Source organism: Thamnophis sirtalis, unplaced genomic scaffold (assembly GCF_051295495.1).
Source record: "Thamnophis sirtalis isolate CommonGarterSnake01/CBP01778 unplaced genomic scaffold, rThaSir2_p1.2 scaffold_10, whole genome shotgun sequence".
NCBI lineage: Eukaryota > Metazoa > Chordata > Lepidosauria > Squamata > Natricidae > Thamnophis > Thamnophis sirtalis.
Window position 1 is genome coordinate 12,040,563 of NW_028261390.1, and position 17,378 is coordinate 12,057,940.

Here is a 17,378-nt window from a genome sequence, read left to right on the forward strand (position 1 = left end):
TGGTTGTCCAGTGTATTGTTGAAAACCTCCAGTGATGGAGCACCCACAACTCCAGAAGACAAGCTGTTCCATTGATTAATTGTTCTCACTGTCAGGAAATTTCTCCTTAGTTCTAAGTTAGATTTCTTCTTAATGATCTTCCACCCATTGCTCCTTGTCCTGCTCTCAGGTGCTTTGAGAATAAATTGACTTCGTTTTTTTCTGTGGCAGCCCCTCAACTACTGGAAGACTGCTATCATGCCACACATTATATGCATTGTATATTACAATTAGTAATGCTGGGAGAAATAAAAATGCATGCTCGTTGAAGAATGCAAATGTTCTGTTGTGAACTGAGTTACAGGTATTTCACATTCTTCCTCTCCATCTTTCCAGGGCTCTGCAGATGATGTCCCGAACCCTTTCCCAGTGCCTTCTTTGCCAAACGGTACCTCCAAGCCAATGAAGCCTCAAAGCAAGCCTCACCGGTAAGAATATTTTCTTTTTCCTTCTGGCTGTGATAGGTTGTCTTTTGAGAGCTCCATTTCTGTTGTAACCTATCGGAACAGCCTGGGTTTTCACCTGGGTTTTTATTTTCCTGCTGGGTTGATTTTGTTGTGGCCCGCCAGTGGCCAGCAGAGCTGGCAGCAGAGTCGGACAGTGAGGAGGTTGGGGAGGAACATGGGCCAGTCCTGGAGGCTGGGGAAGGCTTGGACCAGGGCTCTGCGTCGCCATCTGGCAGTTCTCAGCTGCCTTCGGAACCGGACAGCAGTGAGGCAGAGGAACAGCTGGAGCCTGTTCCCAGTGTACACATGCGCAGAACTGCCAGAAGAAACAACTAAGAAATCAGGGTCGGTGTTGGCTTGGGAGTAAAGCCACAGGTGATTAGCCCCTCCCATAGGAACTAAAAGAGGAGCGAAAGGGGAGTGGGCTTGTGCAGGAAACAGTTCGTTCGGTCATTCATTAGTTCGTTTCAGGAGTGTGAAGATCTGTCCGTGAATCTCAGAGACTCTGTGCCAAGTCTTTCCTTGCACTGCACTGTGTTTGGTAAATATTTACATGGCAGCTTTCCAAGCTAGATAAGGTCTCTGGTCATAAATTCACCTTTGAAAGACTGTTTGCCAGGCCTTTGCTGAATGTGAATGAGAGGAATTCACATTCGTTTAATAAAAGGGGTTTTGCCGGGACCAGGAATCTGTTTTATACTTTTTGGGGAAGCCTAGGTCAGAATAGATTATATAAGCTCACTGACAGTGAACAACTTACTAAATATTTAGAGATCTTTTGGCTGTTCATTCAGAACTGCGAAATAAAATGTCTATGTGATATGTTTTGGCTATTCTGAAAAACCCTTTTCTCTCTGGTTTATTTCAGACAACATCCAGTAGAATTTCACTTAAAGGAAGCCAAAAGATTGAAGCACAAAGCTGATGCAATGGTAGGTTTGCCTGCAGAAAAGTTGCAAGTGAGTGTGAATAGGCTGGGCTCCAAATAGTACAGTTAACTTGAGGGATTGCTGGATAAAGCAAACCCACCTCGAGAAATAGCCATGGATCAGCTTCAAAGAGCTCTCTTGTCATGATTTAAAAATTGAGATGAAATCTCTCTTGCCATATGTCTTTTCTGTGATCGAGAGCGAGTTGAAAGCTTTGCCAAGCAGTTCAAATTGGAAATGTTTCCATCTCAGAACACCCACTCCAAGGTCAAAACTGTGGAGATTTCCAACTGGGAAGCTGTCTTCTTCTGGGGTTGGAAGAGTCTGTTGAAAGACGGAGGAGGCAGGCTGCCAAGGGGTTGACCTCTGTTCACATATAAAGATAAAGCACTTTCTTTGTTGCTTAAAAGTTTTTGTGTGACGAGACACCCAAAACTTCTTGCATAACGCCATGTAACTAAGTTAAATCCGGAAGGTGCTTTTCCAAAAGGCAATTGGACTTTTTTGATTTCTTTTTCTCCTTTGAAAAACTTTCTTCAGTTCAGTTCAAAGCTTATTGGATGAGAAACAAAACGTTTTTCAAGGGGAAAAAAAAGTCCCAGTTACTTTTTGGAAAAGCACCTTTGGGACAGAGGTAGGTTGCTCCCGGTTTGGCCCGGATCGGGCAAACTGGTGGTAGCGGTGGCAGGAGGCTCCACCCACCCTCCCGGATGAAGCAGCGAGTGCATGCGCCCGAACCAGTAGTAACCCACCACTGCTTTGGGATAGCCGTGACCTGGATAGTTGAGAATGTCTGTAAACATTATCCAAGTTAAGGGGAAGAAACATACTTCCTCTAGTGTGATGATTTGAATTAACTTAGACACAGAGGACAACATCACCATATCCACATGGACTGGTAAACAAACAAATGCTTCACAATATACCTGAAAGGTTCTTATTAAATGGTCAGTCTGCTTTATAAATCCACTTTGGGGATATCCTCTCACTCAGAAAAGCGATAAGAATTGTATAGGTCAGGGGGTTGGCAATCTTAAACCACTCAAAGAGCCAGAAAGGTCCTAACCGGACCCCCCCCCCATTCAATTCTGAAGCCGATTGGAAGTCGGTTCCCCCACCATAGAGTCTCCTCCTAGTGTGGCATCCTTTTTCCTCTACCTGTTCTAACCGAAAGCCCTATCAATTGTGGAGCCGACTGATGACAAGGAGCCGCAGCAAAGGGATGAAAGAGCCACATGCGGCTCCAGAGCCACGGGTTGCTGACCCTGGTATAGGTGAATAAAAATATGTTACAATTCCCAATAATAGACCACCTTCATTCCTAGCGAGTCTTCCGTTGCGCTTAATTATTCCATTCTTCTAATAGGAGAGAAATTGAGATTGAGGTTCAGTTCAAAGTGGCTAGATTCATCATACTGTTTTTCCTAACTTAAAAAAAAAAACTTAATACATTGTAGGAAACCAATCGCTTTAGGTAATTTAGTTTTGAAGCCACCAAGCCCACTATAACGTTTGAATTGAATCCCTTTTGTCTGGTGCTCTTCCAATGCCTTCGACTGCAACTCTGGAATGGCCGTTGACTATATAGTTAGTGCCTGTATACAAAACGGTGGAAGTATGTCAGGAAAACTAAAATGCCTCACTTGGCTGGCTTGTGGGTTAATCCGTGCTAACTGTGTTCCCAATAGACAGACAAAGTTGGAAAGGCCTTCAAATACTTGGATGCTGCCCTATCCTTCATTGAGTGTGGCATTGCAATGGAATCAGACCCGCTCTCACCAAAGCCAGCCTACACCATGTTTGCAGAAACCATAGACCTCATTAAGTAAGTAAACAACCGTTTCTGTTCTAACCTGCTGACTTCAGGTTCTTCCTCTGATATTCAGAAGGTTCCACCTTGAGTTCACTGTTCTTCCCTGTAGCTTTTTTTGGTTCTCTGCCTATCTTGTGAATCCGGCCTTCCCTGTTGTTACTCCTATCCAAAACCATTCCCCTTCTAGATATTGTTTTTGTCTTCCTTTTATTGTCTGGGCCTTCTAGTCTAGGGTTGTATCTTATGATTTATAGTGAATGAATTTTTATGATGGCTAGGATCATGATTTATCACTCATTGCTTCTATGTCCACGGAGAGCTTATTCCTTGCAGTGCACCGGAGATAAATTCCTTGTGTGTCCAATCAAACTTGGCCAATAAAGAATTCTATTCCATTCTATTCTTCTACTCTTTTTGTTATTCAACTCCTAGCCTAGCCTATTCCTCTACTCCACTCCACTCCATTCCATATTCTACTCTACTCTTATTCTATTCTGTTCTATTCTACTCCTTACTCTGCTCTATTCTATTCTACTCTGTTCTATTCTATTACTCTTATTCTGCTCTTATTCTGCTCTTATTCTACTCCTATTCTATTCTCTACTCTACTCTTTCTATTCTATCATTATCCTTACCTTTATCCGTATATATATACCCTTAGCCATACTGTTCCATTCCCCCTTTTCCTTTCCATTCCCCTTTTACCTTCCCCATTCTATTCCATTCCATTGAAGCTAAGGAAAGAAGTATATAGCAAGTGCTCTGAGCCCACTTCAGATAAGATTCAGATATAGCACTTCTAGTTCAGGAGGCCTGCAAAAGGCAGTGGACAAACCTACTGAGGTCAAGAACCTCTTAGTGAAGGCTGGAATAAGCTCATGTATTTACGAATAGTTGGAAGCCAATATAATCACTTACAGTTATGCGTCTAAGGGAGCCTAAATATTCTCAAATAATGCAAATTAGCGAATGTATAAAAAGAAGTGAGAAACCTAACACTTTCTTTCTCTATGTGTGTGTGTGTGTCTCATATTTTAATTCTTGTTAAGTTCCCGTTTTTATCTTTCCTTTCGTTAACATGTATAAAACACACACACGCTAGTGTAACTTTGCTATATTCCTTTTGCTTTGCTTTGTTTAAATAATGAGGGCAATTATCAGAAGTTATTGCTTAGTTGTTGGATAAAACCTCCATAAACAAAAAGTTAAATATCCGTTTCTTCCTTTATTCCCCCCCCCCCAAAAAAAAATAGCTGTATCTTGATTTTCTCTTTTTTTAACGTTTTTTGAAGAATCTGGCAGCACAGTGACTCCTCAGATATAACCACACTGCTCCACACTCCTACTTAATCGTGAAAAAGAGCAAGATAAAGTAATTTCTATTAATTTGGACTGGAGGATGCATGTTTACATTTTCCTATCAGTCCCAACCACAACAGCTGCTTTGAGGTTCTGTTATCAAAATAATGGCTTCATTCCAGCATCTGCATTGCAGACTCTTGAGCACTGAGAATCCTCCTACATATAATTATTTTCTCGTTCTGTTCAACATCAAGAGCTTCCACTTAGACATCTGGTTCGTTGAAGTCACCTTCTCTGATTCAATTGATGTGTGTGTGTTTTTTAAAATAAACTTATCAAACTATAAAATAGGAATAAAAATGAAAACAGTGGAAAAAGAGGGGAAGAAAAAAGGGAAACAAAACGGCATAAAGCAAAAAGGAAAAAAGAAAGAAAAACATTGACTTTTGAGCACAGTAGCATAACTTAATAACAAAGCAGCCTCAAGTTTTTAATTTTATACATGCTTAACATGTGCTAGCCAATAATTTTAACAACAAGTTCATCTAATCGGCAAAACCCAAAGTCTCAACGTTTCATTTTTCTTTCTCTCCTTCAGCACAAAAATCTGGAAATGGTGCCTAAGTAGAAACAAAGATAGTTTCTTTTCTTTGAGTAAACCAGTTACCATATTTTTCGGAGTATAAGGCGCCTCAGAGTATAAGATGCACCATATTAGAAATTAAATGAAATTAGATCCTGGAAAAACTTTGCTGTTGGAATCTTTGGGGATTTTTTTCCCCCCATTATCTGCCCAATTCTGTAAACGAATTTTCTGTTTCACTGCTAGTTCAGGGCATCCCAGTATTATGCTTTTATATGCTGATGGAACTAAAATAAAGTGTGGTTTGTCTTCCCATAGATTCATAATGACATTAAAATCTTTTGCGGACTCTTCAACAACCACACAAGAAAAAATCTTCATTGTGTTTTGGTGAGTGGCTCTGTGTTCTGTTTCCAAGCATTCTAAGTTTTAGAAAAAAAAACATTAAAAATGCTTTCTATTTTGCTTTGATGCAATGTATGACAGCGCTTCAACTATGGGGAACAAGGTCCTAAAGCAGAGGTGTAAAACTCAAGACCCTTGGGCCAGATCCAGTCCGCAGGATGCTTAGATTTGGCCCATGAGGCCACCCTGGAAACAATGAAGGACCAGTCTGTGTTGCCTCTGCCAGTGAAAACGGAGTTTGGAGAGGCCATGCGCGGCCCGCCCGGGCTCTGTTTTCAGAGGACTGCAGGAGGCCATTGTGGCCGAAAATGGGGCCTCAACAAGTGATGTTGAGCAAGCCACGCCCCCAGGCAGCCCCCCCCCTCCCCTGAGATCAAACGCAACCCTGATGCGGCCCTCAATCAAATCGAGTTTGACGCCCCTGTTCTAAAGAATTGCAGGTGTGGCCGAAAACGGGGCCTCAACAAGTGATGTTGAGCAAGCCACGCCCCCAGGCAGGCCCCCCCTCCCCTGAAATCAAACGCAACCCTGATGCGGCCCTCAATCAAATCGAGTTTGACGCCCCTGTTCTAAAGAATTGCAGGTGTGGCCGAAAACGGGGCCTCAACAAGTGATGTTGAGCAAGCCACGCCCCCAGGCAGCCCCCCCCTCCCCTGAGATCAAACGCAACCCTGATGCGGCCCTCAATCAAATCGAGTTTGACGCCCCTGTTCTAAAGAATTGCATGTGTTTTATGTTCATTATCTTTTTACAGCATGCGCTGCCAAGCCATTCTCTACATGGCAATGTTTCGCTACAAGAAGGACACAGCAATAAAGTATTCCCGGACTCTTAATGAACATTTCAAGGTAGAGAGTGAACAGTTTCAATTGAAAGTGGAAGGGAGGGTATTTCCAACAATGTTATGCCAGTGGGTGAATGGTTTTCCCAAGTGAACGATTAATATCTGAACAGTGTAACATGGAACTAACAAGTATTTTTGTCAGAGTTTGTTGCAGAAAAATCGAATCCAGAAAGCACAGACTGATAACTGATTCCGCTGGGTTCATTAATTTCTTTATATACATAATAACAGATGAATAAATGTACAATGCCAATAGTAGATTCTTTCAGCGTGTAGAAGTTACAAGCCAAAGACGAGCAGGAGAGAACAGATTCATCTCAGAGTTCAGGGCACACAAGATCAGTCTTGTTTCAGTTTCAATTCTCAGCACAGACTCAGATCTGTTTAAGCTCCCATTGGCTGACTTAGTTGCTATGCCTATTCATTGGCTGACCTTGTTACTAAGTCTCTCCCAGTCATGAATACTCTAACAATTTTTAAAGTTTTTTTTTAGATATATATTTTATTTATACATTTATCTTTAGTAAACATAAAAATGCAATATCTATATGAACACTATGCTGTCTGGGTACACTTAATTTTGAGAAACAATAATAGTAATAACTATCCATAACATTCATAATAATCACATAATATTTGCTTATCCATATTAATAAACCTTCATTGTATATAATCATTCTCTTAAACTTTTAGATTTCTAACTTCTGTTTCTATTAGCTAAACATTGGTAGAAGAAATCCCATGTTAAAAAATATTTTGTCTTCCTTCTCCTTAACTTTAAGCGTTAATCTATCCATTTCTGCACTTTCTAATATTTTTTTTATTAGACTTTCATCTGTAGGGATCTTTTCGTATTTCCACTTTATTTCCACCAGTATTTTTAAAGTTTTGTAGCACAGATTTTGTAGTACAGGTAGTCCTCTACTTACAACAGTTCATTTAGTTGCAACAGCACTGACAAAAGTGTCTTAGGACCGTTTCCCACACATGATTGTTGCAGCATCCCCATGTGATTTACATTTGGGTGCTTGACAACTGACTCAGATTTATGACGATTGCATTGTCCTGGGCTCATGTACCTTTGTAACCTCCTGACAAGCCAAATCAATGGGGAAGCCAGATTCACTTAACAACCATGTTACTAATTTAATAACTGCAGTGATTCACTTAACAAATGTGGCAAGAAAGGTTGTAAAATGGGGCAAAACTCACTTAACAAATGTCTCACTTGGCAATATAAATTTTGGGCTCATTTGTCGTAAGTTGAGGACTACCTGTATTTGATTTATATAGTTTTATTTTTCATTTTAATATTAAATCGAGTTACCCTGTGGTAAGATGGGAGGCCAATAAATTTGATTGTTTGATTAAATAAATAAAACGTTCATGAAAAATAAGTGTTTCCCTTTTGTGTAAATAAGAACACGAGTTGAAGTTACTTGCGATCTAAATAGAATTTCCTTGCTTATTACAGAGTTCTTCTAGAATTGCCCAAGCACCTTCTCCATGCGTCGGAAGGTAATACCACAAACTAATTCTTGTTACAAACATTAATTTTCTTTTCTGGTTAATTGTAAGGTTACATGTAGACCAAAAGTATGAATTGGTTGGAAACCAGTTTGATGATCTCAAAATACAATTGTTGCTGGTTAATGTCTCAGGCTCTTGCTTATTACTTTTTATTTGATGGCCTCTTGCTGTGGAATTCGGAGGGTTAGCTTTTGAGTAGGGATGTAGAGATGGCCTAGCATTCTGCTCAAAGGAAACTACCGTATTTTTCAGAGTATAAGACGCACCGGAGTACAAAACGCACCAAGATTTTGAAGAGGCAAATTAAAAGAAAAAAAGTTTTTGTACTCTGCAGTGCAAAAACGGCCCCATTTTTCATAAAAAAGAGCATGCATTTAGGAGGCTTATAGAGGGCTCCTGGGGCCTGGGGGCGGGGGGAGAGAAAGAGCAATAAACGGCCCATTTTTTGCTCATTTCTGCCCTCCCCAGCCCCAAGGAGCAGTCTGGAAGCCTCCTAAAGGCTATGTACAGCCAATTTGGTGAAGTGGGTGGGGTTTCGGGAGGCCAAAAATGCTGTATTTAGTGTATAAGACCCACCCAGATTTTCACCCTCTTTTTTGAGGAAAAAAGGTGGGTCTTATACTCTGAAAAATAACGTATGTATCACAAGGTAGATTTGGAATGAGGTGATCTGAGTTCAAATCCTTCTTCCGTTATAAAACTCATAGGATCCATAGTTTAGAGCAAGGCCTTCCTCCCTCCCTCCCTCCCTCCCTCCCTCCCTCCCTCCCTCCCTTCTTAAGCTGGTTTATGATGCATGTTTTTATCTTTGCTGTCCTGGGCAGAACAGAATGCATTAACTTTTCTCCAAAAGCAGAATACGCCACCCTTTGTAATGTCAAGGCCCTCGTCATAAATTTAGAAATCAATAGAATTCATGCTGACTTAAGGGGTACGTGGAAGTTGAAGTCTTAACGGAAGGAAAAGGCACCAGGTTGGGTAATCAAAAGTTATCAAAATAGCTTTGGAATCAGTAGGACTTAAACAAGTGCTGGTGACCGAACAGGCTAAAATGCACTTGTTCAAAGCTTAGCATTAGGATAGACTTCGACTTAAAATCAGAATTAGCACCAGAGTTTCTGTTGGTGACCAATGCATGCTGAGCATAGGGGATCAACCAAAGAAGGAAGGGAAGTAGAGCAAGAGATTTCGGAAAATACACAAGGTATTGATCGATAAGGCAATTAAGTGAATCATGCCTGCTCTTACAACCTCTTAGGCAACGGTGAATAGCTGCAGTTGTTAAATGAATTGTACCGTCTTTCAGTGAATTCAGCTTCCCCCATTGGCTTTGCCCGTCGGAAGGTCGCAAACAACCCCAGGACCGTGCAGTCATCATAAATACCGTATTTTTCAGAGTATAAGACGCACCCTTTTCCCTAAAAAAAAAGAGGGTGAAAATCTGGGTGGGTCTTATACACTGAATACAGCATTTGTGGCTGTATTTTGGCGAAACCGCACCCCCTTCACCAAAATGGCTGTATATAGCCTTTAGGAGGCTTCCAGAGTGCTCCTGGGGGCTGGGAAGGGCAAAAACGAGCAAAAAATGGGCCATTTTTTGCTCATTTTTGCCCCCCAGCTCCCAGGAGCACTCCATCAGCCTCCTAAAGTATGCATGCCCTTCTTTTGGCAAAGAAAACCGGCCATTTTTGGCAGAGCGCAAAAACTTTTTTTTAAAAAAAATTGCCTCTTCAAAATCTTGGTGCATCTTATACTCCGAAAAATACGGTACATTCCTGTTGCCAAGTGCCCAAATTTTGATCGTGTGACTGTGGGGACACTATGGCAGTCATAAGTGTGAGGACTTTTTCAGTACCTATTGCAACTTTGAATGGTCGCTGGAGGACAATCAACCAGAGGACTGTCTGTATTCCCTCAAAATCTCCTCCTCCATTTTCCTTCCCTCCTTGGGTTGATCACTAGTAGTCAGCATGCACTGGCCATCGGGCACGCTCGTTTCCTCTTTTAGCCCCTTGTTGGAAATAAAGGTTAAAAATCAGTGGTCAAATTCAATTTTTTTTTTTACTACCGGTTCTGTGGGCGTGGCGTGGCAGGGGGAGGATACTGCAAAATCTCCATTCCCACCCCACTTGGGGCCTGCCTGAGATGGTATTTGCTGCTTCCCTGAACTACTCAAAATTTCCACTACTGGTTCTCCAGAACCTGTCAGAACCTGCTGGATTTCACCCCTGTTAGAAATCCTTTTCAGCTATCCCCCCCCCCCCTTTGATTTGTTCATGCCTCCTCCTTAGACTTCATCCCTTTTTAGTGTCTGGTTCTACGTTGTGTGTTTATTGAATGTAATGCGGTGCCCACTTGTGTTTCCTCCTTCAGGGGCATTGGCACCCCTTCTCCACTCTCCCCGATCCCTTCTCCGGCTGGCTCAGTCAGCTCCCAGACGGGTTCCAGTGCCAGCAGCTGTGGAAGTAGCAGTCTCGGCTCCTCAGTCAGCGTCCCTCATTATATCCCGACCATCACCTCCTCCTTCGTTAACATCACTTCTTATATTCTGTACGCCTACGACTTCTGGGAACAAGCTGATCTTCTGGCTAGGAAAAATAAGAGTAAGTTTGTTTGTTTGTTTGTTTGTTTGTTTGTTTGTTTGTTTACTACTGACTTCCAAATCCATTTTCCTAAAGTCCCCATTCCCCTTGAGGACAATTGTGCACATGGCTCAGCAAGTTTGTTTGGGAGAATCTGAAGGTTAGCAGCACCTCTAAATAATCCTTGGTTTTCCTTGCTGACAAGAGACTCTGCTTGCACCCTCAGGATCTACTTCCAGCCAGAATAAAACAAGTATGACTTTGATTGGTTCCTGTAAATCGGATGTTTATCAGCTGAGTACAAATTACCAATCAACATCAAGGTCGTGTTTTAGCGACCCCATAATCCCTCGCAGGGTGGACTCTGAGCAACTGAATGGAGTCAGCAGAATGTTTTAATGGCCAGATGCCCTTCCTGTCGCCAATGCAGGGTTTTGTTCAGCAAATATATTCCCAGTGTGCCCAGAGAGAGAAATATCTGCCTCTACCTAGGATTTGAACTCACAGCCTCCTGATTGTGAGGCAAGAGCTCCACCGCACCACTCCTCCGTACAAATGACCAATAAAGGGGAATATTTGTTGGTCAGGGTTGAAATGAAGAGTCTTTGGCCCTCTCTCTGAGCTTGGTTGTTGTCTTGCGGATTTTCCAAACTGGCTAATATCATCAGTGGTCGGTACAAATTCTTCATTTGAAGGACACCAGGAAGACCCAGACCCCCAAAAAACATCTGGTTGGGCCAGATTATTTCTACCATTGTTGCTGTATTAATAGTGCGCAGGCCCATGATGGTGAACCTGTGTGTCCAAAGTGGCATGCAAAGCCATGTTGCCTGGCATGTGCAGCCTTGCCTATTTGTCTTCCGGATTTCTGATGCGCATGATGATCAGCTGTCCAGCGTGCATGTGGCAGTGCCGAAAATCAGTGTGCGCATATGTGCCAGGCAACAGATTGTCGGATGCCCATGTGTGCCAGAACCCAGAAGTTCAGCCTTTCTGGAGTGCGATCCCTTCGCATGCGTGGCAATGCCAAAAAACGGCCTGCACATGCGTGCCAGCCAACTGATCGTTGGGCGTGCATGTGCGCTAGAACCTGGAAGTTCGGCTTTTCCGGAGTGCAGCCCCGACGAGCACGCACAGGCGCATGCGATGTTTCCACGCGGCCTTTTCGGCATTTGGTGCCAAAAAGGTTTGCCGTCATTGGCGTAGCCTGCAATACATGGATAATCCTAATTCTCATAAAAGAGAATTATTGCATGACTAATAAAGTGGTTGCTTATTGGACTAGTATCTTCAAGTAACCCCAATTGGTAGCCAAGGCCAAAGTTTTGAAGAAAATAAGAGGTAGAAAATTACTTAAGGGGAAAAAAAATGTCTACGCTAAGTTAAAAGTAAAGCTCTTTTCATGATCAATCATTCTGTTGAAGTTTTCCATGTGAGTAGAATGAAAGAGAGAGTACGCATCTGACCTGGGAATTCTGGGAGTGGAAATCTGCATATCTTTCAGTGGTTGGGAAAAAAGGGGTGAGGATTAAGAATAGAATATGTAAGGTAAAGATAATGGTAAAGGTTCCTCTTGCACATATGTGCTAATCGTTCCTGACTCTAGGGGGCAGTGCTAATCTCTGTTTCAAACCAAACAGCCAGCGCTGTCTGAAAACGTCTCCGTGGTCATGTGGCCGGCATGACTAAACGCTGAAGGCACACAGAATGGTGGTTCCTATTTTCTACTTGCATTTTTACATGCTTTCGAACTGCTAGGTTGGCAGAAGCTGGGACAAGTAATGGGAGCTCACTCCTTTACACAGTGCTAGGGATTCAAACTGTCGACCTTTCTGATCGACAAGCTTAGCATCTTAGCCACTGAGCCCCCGCATCCCCAATACAGAATCTGTATTACTTAGCAAATTAAATACCCAGATAACACGAGGTTTATTAAGCAGTAAGAAATGTAAGGAATAGAAAATTAATACAATTTATTTTTTTAAGTTGCCAAGGTTGAGAAAATGTGTTCTACCTGTTTTTAAGAACCAGAGTCTTCTGGCTCAGTATGTTTCACGAAAGAATCAGACATGATGCTTTTCTTTTTTTTCTTTTTCCCCTTCCCTCTTTCAGAATTTTTTTCCAAGCTCAACGCTGCCGCCTGCTTTCTCTCGCTGAACAGCAGTATGATCGAACTTGTACACTACACCCGTCATGGATTGCAATGGCTGAGACTGGAATCGAACATGCCTTAATGGGTGACTCAAGGTGAAGATTTTTGCCTTGGATTCTTTTGCACTTTGAAAGCCTCCGAAACGTAGCCTTGAATGGGGCTGACTGGTTGGATTTGAAAAAAGAGAAGAAGGAGAAAAAGAAAAAAAAAGCACATGGAACAAGTTTGGAATTAAGCATGATTGAAGGGATCTGGCACCACTGGAAAACTTTTATTAGAGATTGCATTCCTACTATGCCAATGGGCCACTGAGAAGATAAAGAGAGTGAAGAAGAGGCCTCAAAGTAGAAGATGCCTTTCTTTCAAAGGACAAAGTGCAATTGTCTCCTTTCTCTACCCCTGCCCCCCCCACTTCCCTTCCCTCCCTCCCCATTCCCATCATGGTTTCTTTGTCTCAATGGTCTATAAACATTTCTCGTAATGAATAACCAGCAAGATAATCGATCAGTCAGCACACACGAAGAAGCACCGTCGAAATCCATTTCCCAAAGAATTTTCTACAGCATCTAAGGATGCGCTGATATCCAGAGGGTCTAGTGCGTAATGATGAATTTTATTATTTTATTTTTAAGTATAAATAACCAACTCATCTCAGTTCTGGCAGGTGGAAGGAAGCAATTCTTCAGCCATAAATTGAATTTTCTGTTCACACTAAAAAAGCCGTCTTCCTGCCCCTCTCGCTTCTCCATGTGCTACGAGTGGCCAATTGTTGCACTATTTCTTCTGTTCTCCTGACCTGTAGCAGGCCTATCCCATGGGTTTTTCTTCTTCCTAGTTTGCTTTTCTTTCTTCCTTCCTTCCTTCCTTTCTTTCTTTCTTTCTTTCTTTCTTTCTTTCTTTCTTTCTTTCTTCTCTTTGTAGGAGCAGTTGTAGCAGTTTTCAGCTATCCTGGGTGGTAGTTCATGATTCTGCACTTGGCACGTTGACAATCTCGCAAGGCGGCCTACCGTGTCAGATTCACGTTTGAGCAGAACACCCAGTAGATGCGATGTTGATTCCTAACGCCCCTCTCTAAATTAGGGATACGGTTTCCGGTTCATCCCTGGAGTAGCTGTGATAAAAATACATTACTAAGGGGAATGGGTGTTGCCATCACTGCTGTTAAAGATGCTACTCCATTAGATCTGAGGAGCTCCACGCAGAGAGTAGCAGGCCAAGGAGGGGGAGAATTCCCTAGCACCAAATAAAAGGAGTGGCATTTGAAGGGGCCTCTTATACTTTTATAAAAATGTGTTGGGAGATATTTAAAGATCTTTGAGAGGGGAGGAACTTTGAAGGGTGCCCTTTTCAGTTCACCTTCCCTAACATGATAGGTTCAGATAGTGCCTTGGTTGCTACACAATTTTTCATTCGTGCTGGCTGGGACACTGATTGGCTCATTTTCCTTATGATCCTTTTCCTTTTCAGAGGATTCTCTTTCCTCCGTTGTAAGATACTTTGCTTCCGTCTCCCTGGAAAACCCTCGATTCTTCAATGCAAGTACGGATAGTTCTCTCTGGTCCACAGACCTCTCTCTGCTTCTTTTATTAATTTATAAAAATCACAGTGAATGAGCTATTTGTTTCCCATAGCTTGTCGAGCATAAGAAACACAAGGATTCTGGTTTCCTCTAAAATATGTATTTTACCCCCCTCTTTTCAGCCGTGCTTTTAATTCTCCCATTTGCATCTGCTATCGCTTGACTTAAGCAGGCCACTCGGAGAGCGAATATCTTCCAGATAAATGATTCTTAAGTGCGATTATTATTATTTTCTTCTGGGCTGATTCTCAGAGTCAAAAAGTTGTATATTTGCTGTAAGGGCAGACAATGATTTTTTTCTGGAGTTAATGTAGAGCATTTCTTATTTTTACCATAGATTTATTTCCTTACCAACACTAGTAATAAACCTCACGGTTCCACCTTTTGAAGATAGACTCATTGTAGAGAATCTTACTGATTCTTTCAGGGCAGATTTGATTTGGGGATAATGCAGTCCCCACAAGGGGGAGGGGATTAAAAAAACAAGGGAACATAAAGATTTCCAGAAATAACCTACTTTTACTTAGAGAAACACCCCCCTCCCCCCTTTCCAAGTGTTTAAATCCAAGTTATTTAATTTTGAAGAAGACGAGGTGGAGACCTTGAAGCCTTCCGAATCGGTGCAAGATGCATTGATGGGTAATAGGAATCTTGCATTGCCTGCATTTTCAAATTGCAACTGTAGAAAGATGGGGAAGAGCAACATCCTGATTGCTGTTGGGCAGAGAGCAGAAGTATGTAGGCCCTGCCCACTTTCCCAATGCTTCCTGTACTGCAGTCATCAGCCACCTTTTGGGGGTACCTAATACTCCGATTTCCTGATCTGCCGAGACCTCCTGTCAGTAAGATGTTGCTTGAGGTCACTGACAGATTGGCTGAGAATTTGGAGATTGTGTCAGGTTTTGGGGGAATTCTGGGGCACCTCCCAGTCCAACGTATTAGTCTCCGTGAGCACTACATTCTATTTATACAGGGACGTCACAGGTTCTCGATCGGAAATATTTGAACTCCCAACATTGCTGCAGTGATATCTCAGGAAATTGGGGGGGGGGGTGTTGGGACGGGACGTGCGTCAAAAGATGAGGTTTTAAAAGCAACTGGATCGGTACCTGCTTTTCCCCAGGGAAGGATTTGGTCTGAGTATGGGAATGTGGGCTGCTTGTACTGGCTGTCTTATCACACTAAACGGATACGAAAACTCTTAGCATGGATGGGAAACGGAGGAGTGTTCCTACCTGTGTTTTGTCTCCCTATTTGCAAACCGCATAACCCTCCCTTTTCCCCATCAGTCTTTGTAGACTCAGGATCAAAATTTCCCGCTAGCTCCTTCACTCTCTCTCTCTCTTTCTTTCTCCCTCTCTCTCCCGAATAACCCCGGAACCAGCTTTGCTGCTGCTTTTGCTTTAGGATCTATATTCTGATATAAAGAATCCTCAGTTGTTAAGGGGCCCCATTTCAGCCCACTCTCTTTGAGCACTTTATTCCAAAAGTACGTTCAATCCCAGAATCTCCCAGGTGAGATTCAGATGACTAATCTCTCTTGTGAAAAAAGAAACGAAAAGACTGCGGTGCATTTGTGCGACTGGTTTTATATGTTCATAAAATGGTAGCGGGGGAAGAAAAAAAAAAAGCAATAGAGGTTTCATTTCATGAAAATAAAATAAAAAGTTTGGTTTGGTTCAGAAAAGGCTGTATAGAACCTCTTCCGGAATCAAAGGGGAGGAAAAACTTCTCAGTTTTCCAGAGAAGTATTTCTCCAATTTGAAAAGCTTTTGTGTTCTGTGATTCCCCCCCCCCCCAAACCCCTTGTTTGTTTTAATTTACACGGAATTGCAGAGAAAAAGTCCATTTGTGGGGATCAGGTTTAAGATCCTTATGGTTTTAATTTTTTTTTCTCTCTCAAAGACCAATTTAATGAATGAGCAGACTCCCATTTCATCCCTACTCTAAATTCTGTTTCCCAGTTCTACATGGATGTTTCATGAATTTTACCCAGAGTCAAGCTTTCAGTTCTCCATCCAAGGAGCAGGAAATAAATGTTTTTTCCCATTTTTAAACACAGGTCTATGAAGCTGCAGGCTGAAAGCAGCTCTCTTCCCAGATATTTATTTAGAATTATAATTAATGTATTTAAAATTGTTCTTATATATCTAAGATAACCATAATTTAATAATTTGCAAGTTCCATTGACACTGGAGATGCGGACTGAACATTATTAGGTTGATGACAATTTTATTTTTAAAGGGCAATTTCTCTTCTTAACTATCCTTTTTTTAAAAATAAAGAAACCATGGGAACAGAGTGGAAAAAAAATCTGTACATTTAAATTTATTATGGGATGTTGTGTCTCCATCTTGTAAATATTTTCTGCCCTGTATATTGGTGGTATTTCCAGATTGATTTGTTTAAATTCTGTGGGGTAATAAATAAATATTAAATGAAGCAGCATCTTTTGTGTCAGTTGTTATGATCATTAATCATTAACAAGGGTATTTCCTTTTTTTTTTTTGTCTGCTGAACAAAGCTCCGCATTGGCGTCAGGAAGGGCATCCGGCCAGTAAACACTCTGCTAGCTCCATTCAATTGCCCAGACTCCACTCCGCTTGGGATTATGGGGTCGTTAAATGATTATTCTTGATTACAGATAATCTTAAATTTATGATGGTCATAAAGTGTCCAATAACATAACTGACCCTATTTCATGATCTTTTTTGCAGCAGTCATGAAGTGAATCGCCACAGTTGATAAATATGCGTGGTCATTAAGTGAACCCATGATTTGCTGTGTGGCGTTTATTTTTGGCCAAACCTCAGAAATAAAGGTGGACGTCCGTCAAAAATACCATAATTTTTTCATGTATCAATCTTTTCCAACTTATTATATAGCAGGATTTGGAGTACAGTCTTTCCAGCTATCCTAGATTTTAAAAAATGTACTATTCCCACCTCTTCCCAAATAGTCTCTTTTTAGAGACTTGTATCATTAGCATGTTTTACTCCTAGACTCAATCTGTTCTTCCAATCTTAAGTGCCTCAAGTGGCAAAAGGAATCCCATCAATTCAGTGGAACCTCAAGAGAAATCAGCAGATTTTATGTTGGATACCAACTATATGTGTGAGTTTCACAGTCTCTTGCAAAGGTTCCTGATCTACTTACAGCATATGTATAAATCAT

General features: G+C 41.7%; 1 protein-coding gene across 5 annotated transcripts in view; it reads left to right on the top strand.

The window, feature by feature from the left end:
- Positions 1-16,652, top strand: part of AFF1 (ALF transcription elongation factor 1) — a 172,839-nt gene extending 156,187 nt beyond the window's left edge. For all 5 annotated transcript variants that reach the window (XM_087724075.1, XM_087724076.1, XM_087724074.1 and 2 more), the window contains 8 exons: positions 376-467; positions 1,354-1,417; positions 3,103-3,239; positions 5,431-5,502; positions 6,272-6,365; positions 7,836-7,879; positions 10,265-10,494; positions 12,586-16,652. In XM_087724075.1, the coding sequence (XP_087580201.1) occupies positions 376-467; positions 1,354-1,417; positions 3,103-3,239; positions 5,431-5,502; positions 6,272-6,365; positions 7,836-7,879; positions 10,265-10,494; positions 12,586-12,707 (855 nt within the window). In that variant the 3' untranslated portion in view covers positions 12,708-16,652. The remainder of the gene's footprint in view (positions 1-375; positions 468-1,353; positions 1,418-3,102; positions 3,240-5,430; positions 5,503-6,271; positions 6,366-7,835; positions 7,880-10,264; positions 10,495-12,585) is intronic.
- Positions 16,653-17,378: the final 726 nt, after the last annotated feature.